This window comes from Hetaerina americana, unplaced genomic scaffold (assembly GCF_022747635.1).
Source record: "Hetaerina americana unplaced genomic scaffold, ioHetAmer1.1.p SCAF_12, whole genome shotgun sequence".
Classification (NCBI taxonomy): Eukaryota; Metazoa; Arthropoda; class Insecta; order Odonata; family Calopterygidae; genus Hetaerina; species Hetaerina americana.
This window is the reverse complement of record NW_027286292.1, coordinates 34,813,665-34,826,439: the sequence shown is the minus strand read 5'-3', so window position 1 is coordinate 34,826,439 and position 12,775 is coordinate 34,813,665. Positions and strand designations below refer to the sequence as shown.

General features: G+C 40.2%; 1 protein-coding gene across 1 annotated transcript in view; it reads left to right on the top strand.

The window, feature by feature from the left end:
* The first annotated feature begins 2,363 nt into the window (after positions 1 to 2,363).
* LOC139685779 (SET domain-containing protein SmydA-8-like) overlaps positions 2,364 to 12,775 on the top strand; it is a 42,077-nt gene continuing 31,665 nt past the window's right edge. Inside the window, exons 1-3 of the mRNA XM_071582892.1 lie at positions 2,364 to 2,466; positions 9,848 to 10,087; positions 11,281 to 11,844. Coding sequence (XP_071438993.1) covers positions 9,854 to 10,087; positions 11,281 to 11,844 — 798 coding nt within the window. The 5' untranslated portion in view covers positions 2,364 to 2,466; positions 9,848 to 9,853. The remainder of the gene's footprint in view (positions 2,467 to 9,847; positions 10,088 to 11,280; positions 11,845 to 12,775) is intronic.

Here is a 12,775-nt window from a genome sequence, read left to right as displayed (position 1 = left end):
GCGAAATTAACGGTTGTCTTTTCCCCACGGCCATTTCTAACAAATTCTTTTGCCGTGTACCCCATTCGTTCGGATATTACTTCAAGTGCAGTACACAGGGGCCAGAGAGGATAGTTGTACGGCTCCTTATAGCTTCACAACCACGTCCGACATCCGCCAAGCTAGCCCAAATCGCGTCTCAACAGCCATTCATCAACGATGTCGACAGGCTCCTCATCCAACCTAATCCACCCTCCCAATCCGTTCCCCACTTCCGCGCTACTATTCTCTTCCTCCCAATTACCTATATCCCTCCCAATCTCAACTGGGTAAGGAGGGGTGTAACTGAAACTGACCTCCAACCCCGAGGTCTTCGGTTCAAATCTCCACCTATAACTACACAGGTAGGAGTGTTCACAGAAGTGATTATTAGTGTTTCCATATATACACATCTGTGTGTGTGTATATATATATATATATATATATATATATATATATATATATATATATATATATTTATGTATATATATACAGGTACAGGTATGTTATATGTGTATATAATATATATATTTATATATATATATATATATATTTATATATATTTATATATATGTATATATATATATATGCACATACATAGAGATATACATTATTTAGTGTGATTATAGGTGCATACACCAGTGTGGAAATGGTTTTAAAAAAACAAAAAATTATTTGTTTTTTTTATATAAATATTTCGGTGGCACAACCACCTTTTTTGCCGGGAGGAAGAAGACCGTGGGCACGGGCGATGAGCCTGTCAAAACGCTCTCCTACGCCTTGCTTGTCAGGCCATGTCATGTGATACACATGGCATGATGTGAAAAATGAAGGCTAAGGTAACGTTGAAATTGGAGGAAAATAACTAGAGCAGGTAGAATACGTTAGTGTGTCTATGATAGAAGTGTTTTGGGCTTAGATGGTGACAGTGTTACAATTTTGGGAGCACTAGAAGAATAATTACGTTAGATAAAGAAGATTTTACAAGAGTGACAGCGTTGATGACATGAATATTGATTAAGGATTTTTAGAAAATATGCACAGATTTCTGTAAAATAAGATGATCGAATATTACTTGATATAGGAGTTTGGAGAAAAATGGAAATAGTAAAATATAAGGGAAGGGAGGCAAGTGAAGTGCTAGGCATGTTAGAAAGGGAGAGAGGGATGTTACGAGAGTTTTAAAAGAGGTATAAAAATTTTACATGCAGCATTTCGATTGATGGTGGAATTTTGAATGTTGTGATTGATGGAAGAACGTTAAGTAGGAAAGGGAAGGGGGAAGAAAGGAATAAAATTGTTGGACGGAATAAAGGCAGGTGGATATTACGCGGAATTTACGAATGTAGTGTAAAGTGTTTGGTTTTGTCTTATTAGATGAAGTTTGGAAGTCTAGCGTTCGTGAGTCTGTGTCCATCCCAAACTAAATCCAACTTGAACGGTAGGGTACCTTTAAAAAAGGAGTGATCATCGGTTTGCTCCTTAAAGGGATGGATCGTTTGCTCACATCTCGGGGAGCTAGGAATGCAGAAATAGAATATAGAGAGTCTCTGGGTACATTATTACTCAGGCTATATACAGCTTCGATCACGTACAAGGCAAAATGGAAGTGCCCATTGCTTCCCGTTTGCATGTAATATCTCAAATCCGAACCATCGGTGTGGACAACCACCATACGCACCGCCGGGAAGTGCATAACGAAGGTGTCAAACCAATGCTGGTATAATTTTAACTATTAAAGGGCGATGAGCGATAATATCTCTTCAGGGATTCGGTACAGAAAAGGGAATGGTAATAATCCCAGTGAATACTTAGCCCTGCTCTTAATGACAGGTGCCCAAACATCCATATCTTATCTCACGTGAGGTACAGGGAGAATCTCCCTCGCGGCTATGGAGTTGGCGTCCGAGTATCGAAGAACGCATACCTACTGCCTTTATGATTTGAACGTGGGCCCTCAGCGCGAGAGGCCATTGCATTATTCATCTCCTTCACGCTTTCAAACCTTTACGCTTCGTCTTCGATGGCAAATCATTCATCCATTCATTCAGGCACACTAAATAGTCTCCCCCTCAAAATCTCCCCTCCCCACTTTAAACCCCTCCCCCCTTTCCGTCCAGTCCTCTCCCACCCAATCCACCTCAAACCCCCATCCCATTCCAGCCCCGCCCACCAGGGCTCCCCATTCTTTCTCCCATGCCTATCCCTTTATCCCCCTCACCCCCCCCACCTCTCCCTTCCCCCGTGGACCACGTCGTCAAACACCGACTATTCTTATTCATATGCCCTCGCCAAGATGTGCCCCTTCCATTCGCTTTGCCTAATCTCCCGCGAGAACACCGGACCGCCACAGGTTTTCCTGCCGTGCCTCCGCCAGCAGTCCCTCCGAAGGGCGCCGCGGCACTGAGCCGACAGTCTTCTCCACCCTTGAGGAACCCGGAATCTCAGGTAGGCGCGCCTCCAGGGGGGTGGGGGAGAAAGAGTCCGTCTCCCCGCGGGACGACCCCACACGAGGAACAATTGGAGGTGTGTTTTTTTCTCATTAACTCCGTCGTGGTTGTGTATCACATATGTGCTTCATCCACCGTCCGGTCGAGTGGTTATATTTTCGACGGTACTCGACGGTTGTGTATCACATATGTGCATACGGAAACACATGTGAAAAATTGAGTGATGTTCGGTTTACTCCTTAAAGGGATGGATCATTTGCTCACATCTCGGGGAGCTAGGAATGCAGAAATAGAATATAGCGAGTCTCTGGGTACATTATAACTCAGGTTATATACAGCTTCGATCACGTACAAGGCAAAGTGGAAGTGTCGATTGGTTTCCGTTTGTATGGGCAATCACAAATACGAAACATCGGTGTGGATAACCACAATAGGCACCGTCGGAGACTGTTGAACTAGGGTGTCAAACAAATTCTGAGATAATTTCAGCTTTAAAATGGCAATGAGTGTTTATAACTCTTTAAGGATTCGGAACGTAAAGAAGAACGGAAACAGTCCCGGTGAATATTTGGCCCTGCTCTTGATGACAGGTGTCCAAGAAATATCTCATCTTATGCGAGGTGCAGGGAGAATTACCTTCGTGACTAATCAGGTCAACAGTTATGTTTAAAGCATCGATCCGTAGAAATTTTATCAAATACGGATTCGAATTCCAGTTTCATCCCCTTCCCAGGCTTTGTGATTTTCCGGGCTCCAGAGTTACCCGTGAAATCAAAGGAAAAACGGAGAGAGAAATAATAAACCCCTCCTTCCCACGTCATCATATGAATTGAAAACGCTCTATAGGGATCTCTTGAGTTATGAGTTTTACCCCAACCAATTCAACAAAAATTTAAGTTCATTATTATATTTTTAAGCGACCCATGCACAGTCACAACGCATGCCCTCCATTTGCGATTGTAGTTTAATGTTATCACGTTCTCTATACCTTTACATTCGCAAGGCGATTCATCGATTGGTCATTGTACGCGACCAAATCCGCTGAGGTTTATATATCGTATCTATATATATATATATAGGTCTAATTTGAATCGCCTCAATCAAATCAATTAGTTTGAGTGGATAATTTAAGCTCGTTCTGCGGAATCGGTTTGATGTGGTGGCCGCTAGATTACTGACTTTCCGCCTCGATGGTCTGCGCGTGAATCATGACAAGGGAAGATTTCTCCAGTTGTGCCCGGATCCCTCCACGTGCGTTCTATGAAGAGGTATTCCAAGACTACGGATGGGACTGCGTGGGCGTAAAAACCCACGGCGTCGTTCCCTAAGAGTAGCACACAACTGACCCCGAAGTTTCTCTTCGCACATTTTCTGTTCCTTGAATTATTTTATATCAAATTTTCCGCCTGTCATCGTCAAAGTAAACAAACTCTGATGTCAATCTCCTCGACTTGTAATTATATAGCTCCTCCATTTTTTTATATTCGTTTTTCCAAGTTTCAGAATGCGATTACATTCTCCATCCCTTTATGCTCGTAAGTTGACTCGTCGATTGGCCATTGTACGTGAACCAATCCTCTGAGGCACATATACATATATAATTTGGATCGATTCAATCAAATCAATTATTTTGAGTGATAATTTGGATCCCGTTGTGCGGAATCGGTTTGATGTGGCGGCAACTAGATTACTGACTTTCCACCTCGAGGGCACATGAATCGTGACAAAGGAAGATCTCTTTAGTTGCATCCCGATCTCTCCTCGTGTGTTCATTGAAGAGGGCTTTCAAGGCTACGGATGGGACGTATATGAACTTTGGTATCAGTTAGCATTTAAGTTTTTAACGTGTCCTAAATACTGAGTATAAAGAATCCGTTAAATTTCTCTGTCCGCAGGTGAGCCTTAAGCTCCGCATACTCTTGAAAAGGTTTCGCAGACCTGGCAGTCTTTCAAAGGTCTCAAATAACTTTGTAAAAACATGAACATTGCCAAGTGATTGTCTTTTCCTTCTAACATAAATTATGAAGCTGGTTTCACATAGCGGACGTAAAGCATGTAAATGAATATGTGCCTTATGAAAATTTAAAAGTAACGTTTTGTAAGGAGGGATAAATTAGCTGGATTTCTTCCAGTGGCTGCGTGATAGACGGTCGTGAGTAAATGACCGAAGCTATGCTAGGGCGTAAAAGTGGCACAAATTTACTAAACCTCGACGCTACCTCTGGTTTCAAGGTTAAGCTCCAATGAAGTTTAAACCACAGATTGTCCTAATCTGTGGTTTAAACTTCATTGGAGCTTAACCAGACAATCCTAGTTGACTGCCTCACGATAACCAATATGAAGATGGTCATGTAAATTTGCCAAAGCGGTCGTTATTCAGATGGATCGGGAAAATGAGCATGTTTTATAATGGCGAATCAATTTATTTTAGTAATATTCGTAATATATTTACTTATATAGTAAGCTGGAAATGAATTCAAATAATACTTAAGAGCTATTAAGAGGACTATTGGTTCAAATAGTTCGCACTAGACTGAGGCTACTAAATGGCTGTATCTTCATTAGCTAATTAAATTCTATTTCCATTCACCCTTTTGACGTACCTTTCAGATTCCCTTTCTGCCGTCCATGCCTATTTACATTACAATTAATTTTTGGGAAAACCCTAACGTGAGTTGGCGGGAGATTGGCACAGTTCCTTTGAGAAGCCTGTCTCCCTTAAATTTGAGGGCTTCTGCCATAACCTCAATAATACGCAAGGGGGAAGAGTCTAGCTCTTAGTAAACCTTAATTTCAGCGTGCTTTAATTAAGAAATGCCGCTTGGTTCAATCTGATTTACCAATTAATGATTTGAAGGGAGGAATTATCACTTCAGCAAATCATAATTTGAGCTGAATCTTAATGTATCATAATCATTCGTCGCAAATAGAATTAACCCACCAGCAATATACCCAGAATGCCAGGTAATTGAATTTATACTTTATTATTATTGGAAAAGGACCGTGGGTACGTTCATTTTAAGTTTACTTCCTTCCTTTTTCTTATCAGATTCTCATAGCATAGGAGTTGAATAAATATCACCATGCCTGTATGATAAAAAAACAATAACAGTGCTACAAATAGGGGTTATTCGCAAAATGCTGTTTCAACTTTCTTGATCGTTTAATTGGAGTCAAAATTTGAGAGTAAATGTACAGCTAGCATGCAAAAGTTAGTAGAACCCACAGAAAATGATATGATTTTCTAGTATCATTATACAGCCAGCACTCTGTTTGCACTCAAACGGTCATGTCGATTAAATATTTAATCACACAGGAATAATTTGTGCGATTAGCTCGAAACGTGTAAAATATCACCATTATGGAAGAATATCATTTTACTCTCTAAAATATTTATTACATTTTATAACGATGCGTTGTTAATGATATGAGCCCAAGTAAAATCTTGAACGTATCATTTATTCAATCCTACTTTGAGCATGAAACCAGCTGATGACATATTGCCATAAATTATTAATTAATTAATTATAAATCAATAAAATTTTCTCTTATAAAGACAGAAAGAAGGATAAGGTATATAAGTTATTAATTTAATTCTGGTTTTTATCCCGTTTGATCCTTAGCCTTAGGTTTAATGAATTTTTCTTTCCTCAGCCTTCCTGATAGAATCCTTCTCGGAGTATTGCTTGCATCACACCCTCTTTGTACGCCAGCCCACAAAGAGTTCGGATGCGCATATATTACTGTCAGGCAGCGTATCCATTGGGAGACTATTTTCGGTTACCATCTCCTTTTGTTTGCGTACGAGGAAGACAAAGGTTAAGGGACATCTCCTATGCCCATACATTTTCGTTTTGAAATTGATACGTGGTTGGGACTAAGCCAGGTATTCCGCGAGAAATTCTCTCCCGGTTGGTCAACCAAGATAAAAAGGGTCGCAATATTATGACAAACATTGTATTGTGTAACATAGAGAAGGAGCTCTTCTACGAATGTATTGTACACTTACGAATGTGTTCAGAAACTACTCTAACAAGTAAGCAACTGTCTGTCACTCTAAAGAACTTCCTAAATATCCCTCTGCTGCTGCACGTCCTATGACGAGCCCTTTATATTTTGCTAAAATCATCTTGTCAACTTTAAGTGTATTTCATTATCAACATTTTCCTATCGACTTAAATTTTAAAATCTCATCGATCATATTCATGCTGGCTCGGAGCAGAGGGAATCCTGTTCAGCAAAAATCATTGAATTAGCAGTAGTATTTCTTTAAATTCTATGACGATTATTTAAGTTTTAAAAAAGCTAAGGCATCGTAAAATTTCTTATATTTAAAAAAACATATTTTTCCTGAAAAATTCAATTACTATTGATATTTTACGGGACAATTCTGAGCGCATATTAATCAGTGTAAGCATGTGAGAATAAGTGAGTTCTTTACTTACTTTTTCGGATCAGAACCTGAGTGTACCGATGTGGGATAGCGATCTCACCAAAGTCGCAATCTTAATTTCTTCATTAGATTACTAAAGGTTGAGAAAAACTTTTTATCATAACTCGTTTATTCATTGAAAAGTGTTGTTATTCTTCCAGGACCCATGATTTTTGCCCCTCAACTTATTTTGGGAGAATTATCAAGTGTACAGTAGATAAATAAGACTTTTAAAAATTTCTTTTCAAACTAATTTGAATTCAGTATACAAAGGAAATTGGGAATTAACCACTAACACTAAAACGACGCCATGAACGATATTTACAACTAATGATGCAAAAACTTTCGATTGGAAATTAACGCGGAGTATTTTTAAAGTAATTAAAAGGTAAATATTTGCAAAACCGAATAAACCAGGCAAATAAATTCTTCTTCGGTTAAAACTGCTATTTGTTGTGATAAAGGGACACGTTTTTCTAGTGTTTTCTCGCCATATCTTGGAGATACTTGTCTGCCATAGCATAGCATAATATAGTTGAATATATTCATATTAAAATCACGAAAGGGCAATGAATACTAGAATTTCAAAAGGACCATCAGAAGTTGCATCAAGGTAAAATCAAAAAGCTATTTCTGTTCATCGCCATCAACCTTCCGCATGCGAGTAATCACGAATGCATTGTAGTGGGTCCTCTTTCAGCGCTTAGATTTAAGATAACTTTACAATGAGGAAGTGAAATTTTGCACATGAACTATATAATTTAAAGCTGGTTAGAATCCCGAAATAATACATGTATGATGTTAATATTGACAATATATATTTTTGTGGGTGTAATCATATGACCTCATTGTTGCTAGCTGGCGATAGCTGTTTTATTGAAACGTTCATAATAATGAGATTAAAAGTTTGTTGCTTTTAACACTGATATTTAATAAAAACCGTCAAGAATTTCAACACTTTCTTCTTCATTGAGTTTAACTCAATTTTTCATTGTCACATAATCAATAAAGCTTAAAAGTTAGTTTATTGAGTGACTGGGAGTAGAATTTATAAAGAGAAGTAATTAGGTGGGTAGAGACAAAATTTGGAGTAAATACTTTTGTTCGCGACCTGGAGAGGAAAGGAAAGGAAGCACGTACCAAGTGTCACAGGATATAACCCCTCCCCTTCATTCCGTTAACCAACGTGCCAATGATGGAATTCCTTCAGATTGCACCATTTCTTCCTCTACTCTCTTCTTTCTCCTCTTCCCAAATCCCACTTCCTACTCCTCAAACACTGCCACTCCCATTACTGCCTGTTGCGTTCCGGTTTGGCGTGAATATGATATTAAAATCGTGCAGGGGAAAATTTAAAAGTGATCCAGATTGTCGAAACCAACAACTTTTTATCTTTATCCTTGTAAAAATAGTAATTTTTTGTTTTCAATGATATAAAAATTATGAATTATCGTCAAGTGACTGCTAAAGGTCTCACTAGCATTTGTTATTGTGGAGAGATACCTTAATCTTAAGCGGGCATTGCGATCCCTTCACCAATTTACTAGATCATCAAACTATCCAATGGCTCAATCGCTTATTTCTCTTCAATTCACCTCTACTTTCAGTGTCTTCCAGCGGACGCATGCTAGAATTTAAACACCATTGTTATCACAAAAATCAATTAGACAATTGTTTTTGAAGATATTATTTTTCTATACTATTGACTCTGAATTGAAGTCTCAAGGTGTGTGATATCCACACATTCAGGAAAGGTGTGGATTCGGCTCCTTTCCTTCTGTGAACATTCGGTTTACCTAAAAATTATAGCCACCGGATTATTGCAACGCTTGGGCTGCTTTGATAAATTTTTCCTAAGATATCACCCAGAACTCTTAAGGCAGTCACCCTTTCCACTTTGATTTCACTCTATTCTAATTCGTCGTTAAGAAAATTAAATACCCCTTAACATTGAAATTTACACAAATCTGGCAAGAAAACCATGCCGACGTGAGGCAAAATTAGTTACCAGCCCCTTCATCAGTATTCTCAGGGCAAATCGTTCGGTCTGTGATCCTGTGCCCAGGAAGGGATAGTCCAAATGAAACGAAAGTCATAATAGTAAAATTTAAATAGTCTCGTTAAAGCGGAGCGAAATGAAGGAACAATAAATAATAGATGCAACGAAACCCATGGAACGAAAGTTAAGGACGAAGCAAAACCAAGGACGAGGTAATTCACTAGGGCAAAACTAGACGTCCGATCTGTGACGAAACTAAATACTTTTGAAAATTAAATAAAGTTCATAACAGGCAGGAACACTGGATTTTCCTTCAAGCGATTTAGTAGCGCACCACAAGTGGAATGGTGAATAGTGTCGCACTGGACGGATATATTCACTTTGCTATAATGCTCTTTCATTCAATTTGACTAAGTTATGATATTTTTAATAAGGATATGGGATCTTCCCTGAGAATTCAGTAGTATAAATCATAACATTATACTTTATTTAAAACCAGGTTTATTAAAATCAGATTAATAATAAAGTTGTGAACACGAACCAAGGCAATCTTTGCAAATTATTTATATTTCATTTATGGAGGCACATATATGATCAAATTGAAGAGTGATTACCCAACTCAACCAGCTCTTGACACCTCATATTGGGTGGAAAATATTGGCTCTTTTCAACCGCCACCATTCCCCTGAGACCAATACATACCCTAAATGTAAAGGGGTTTCGAAGGTTTCCTTTCATTCCAGTTGCGTGTTGCGTCTCCACCCCGTTCGAAACAGAATTCTCCGAGAGTAGTTCATTTAGAACTCGTGCGAAAATAAGTACGGAACTCCTAGTTTCGTTCCACTTCAATTCGAAAAGTAACTCGTTTTTTTCGATTGCCCTCTCTGACTGTGCTCCAATGATCTCTCCTCGTGTTGGTGCTAATGAACCCTCGCAATCTCCCCATAGGAGGACATGAGCTGCGTCGTTTGCTCCGGACCCACGTCCCTACGCTGCTCGGGATGTAGGTCCGTCTTCTACTGCAGCCGCGACCATCAGAAGCTGCACTGGTCCACGCACAAGGGCGAGTGCAAGCAGACATACGTGATGAGCCATTCGGAGCGGCTCGGTCGCCACCTAGTGGCCGCCAGAGACCTTGAGGCCGGGGAGCTGATCCTCCGCGAGGTGTGCCTCGTGCTGGGACCTAAGGTACGGGTTGGAACTCTCGGATAACTGCCGCGGAAAGTTTTATAAATTCCCGTGGTACTTTTCCTAGTTCACCGCGATTTGAGGAAGTGCAGGTCGCATTCGGTAATGGTCAGAACGATTTACCCAGGTATGTGCGAATTAAAGAGCGTATCATTCTAACGACTCATTTTCATGGTAGGGCAAATGTATATGTTTCCTACACCTGTACTATAAATTTAAGCAAACTAATCTATAATGTGATGGCCATGAAAAGAGCGCACCATTGATTTAAATATCTTCACCTAATTTAAATTTATGTCTATATTCCAGCGATATAATTTTTACCAAGAAAAATGTTTCAGTTATCACACGACAATGGGGACCAGAATATTTTAACAGGAGTGGAAACTAGTTCAAGCCATGTGAAGAAGTACACATTTTCGTGCTCCTTTAACAGCATTGAAGAATTAAAATATCAAGGAAGCACCATTAATTTAGAAACCTCTAAGTAGATGTAATTTTTAGCTGAATCAAAAGATCCGTAGAATAGAAATTTAATGATATTGTTCTTTATCTATCAATACTAAGGGAACTAATTGCAATTAAGTTTCGGTTCAAATTTGATCCAAAATTTTCTGTGGCATAGGAAGATCAAATTATATTTAGTTACTAACACGTGTTTCTTTATATTTTCTATGTCTGCAGAACTTGTTTGAACTTGGCGAGGAATTAGCACAATTTGCTTGTTTTGTTATGTTTGCAATCCTTAATGGCTAAAGTGCAATCGCAATGTGAAACTGATCATACATTCAGCAAATTATCGTTTTTTTATATCATGACTATAAACCCCATATATGATGTCATTTTCTTCTTTTACCATTAAAACTTACCTCAAATAGAGTAGCTTCAGGCGCGATGTGGTGGAAGTCGAACATAATGAATAACTGATCCTAAACCTTACCTCTCTCTAATTAGACTAAGTTTGAATAATATTTATCTCCTTGCTTCTTATTCAATGATTGCTGAAAGGGAATCGGACTGGTGCTGTGGCTACTATATAATAACTACTACTGCATATTGCTGAAGCACCGGACGTTTTAAACTAAATTTTAGTTTAAAATAAGCCACGGTAATATTTCAAAACCTTCGATTTCTCCCGTAAATTGACTTGAATGAAAGCCATGATTAATTCACTCATTCACCCTTTTATTAAGGCCGCCTCCGGCTGCGTCTGCCTCGGCTGCCACCGGCCCCTCCATCCCGCAGCCCCGTTTTGTCCCTGCCCTGGTTGCGGCTGGCCCCTCTGCTCGGCCCAATGCCGCGACTCGCCCCACCACACCTCGGAGTGCTCCCTGCTCGAGAAAGCAGCGAGCCGAATTCAACCTGCTTCCCTCCTACATGCACCGCTCTCGGCTCAGGTGGCCGCTTATTCGTTCATCACACCGCTCCGCTGTCTCCTGGTCAAACGCTCCTCGTCGAGCCGCTCCTGGGACGCCTTGAACGACTTGCAGAGCCACGTGGACGAGAGAGCGTCCACCCCGGCGTACATCGCCTACCGTCGAAATGTCGCTAAGTTCATAGGGGACGTGCTCGGTCTGTACGGCGACGGCTTTGACGACTACACCATCCTCAAAATGTGTGGGATCCTTGACACGAATTCGTTCGAGGTGAAGTGGAATAGTCCGGGGGCGGGGCAGACGAAAGCGAGGGGTTTGTTTGCGCTGACGTCAATGATTGCCCACGACTGTCGCCCAAACACCCGCCACACCTTTGAACCAGTAAGTACAAAACGCCACCCTTACTCCCCAGGAGTATATTTGTCTCCCACGAAAGAAATATATACCTTACTATTCCTTTCAAAATCCTGAAAGCAGTCACACTCTGGATATGACATTCAGGAAAGGGAGCTATTGTTTATCATACAATGTCTAACATTCAAATAGCCCGGGATTTCCGATCATAAATATGTAAATTGAATGTGGAGCATTGGTTATAGCCAATAGCAACTTGAATTCAAAAAGAAAAATCGCAATAAGATCTCACTCGGAGTGCAAGGCTATCTCAATCCTTTTGCTTCGGCCAACGATAATATATTTCGTATCGTTGAGCGTGAGGTGGTGATGTCTAATGTTCAAATATTTGTTAGCGGTAATGTGAAGGGCACCCACCCACATAAGGTAGTGGAAGAAGGTGGTAGCGTGACCAATTATTAAAGTAGTCGCTCAGATATTGGTGTCAGCATTTACATGTACACCTATACCTATCCGCCAGCGGTCGTTAGGACGTGTGGCAGAGGGGGTTAGTTCACTAGCCATTTCACTTATTCTCCACTACTTCCAGATATTAATGGCTAGCCGCGATCAACCAAAAGGAAAAGTTGAAAGGGGGCGACTATTAGCCATTTACGTAACATCTGCTGTACGCATTATGATTATTATCGTACTGTTAGTAATTAATCCACTACTGCACTAAGAAGACATCTACCCATGCAGGACTGGCAATTCGCAAATGCATCAAATGTGCGTATTTATTTACACGAAAACCCACTACCGGCCCAAGGGTACGTAGCGGGGGGCATAAGGACGGCATCCATGAAGTGAGCTGAGGGGAAATGTAACCAATGTTACTCTCGGCAATCTACCGGTTAAGGTTGGTTTAGAATGGACACAGACTATCAAGCTACCAACCGCCACATTCCCTTGCCTCTAG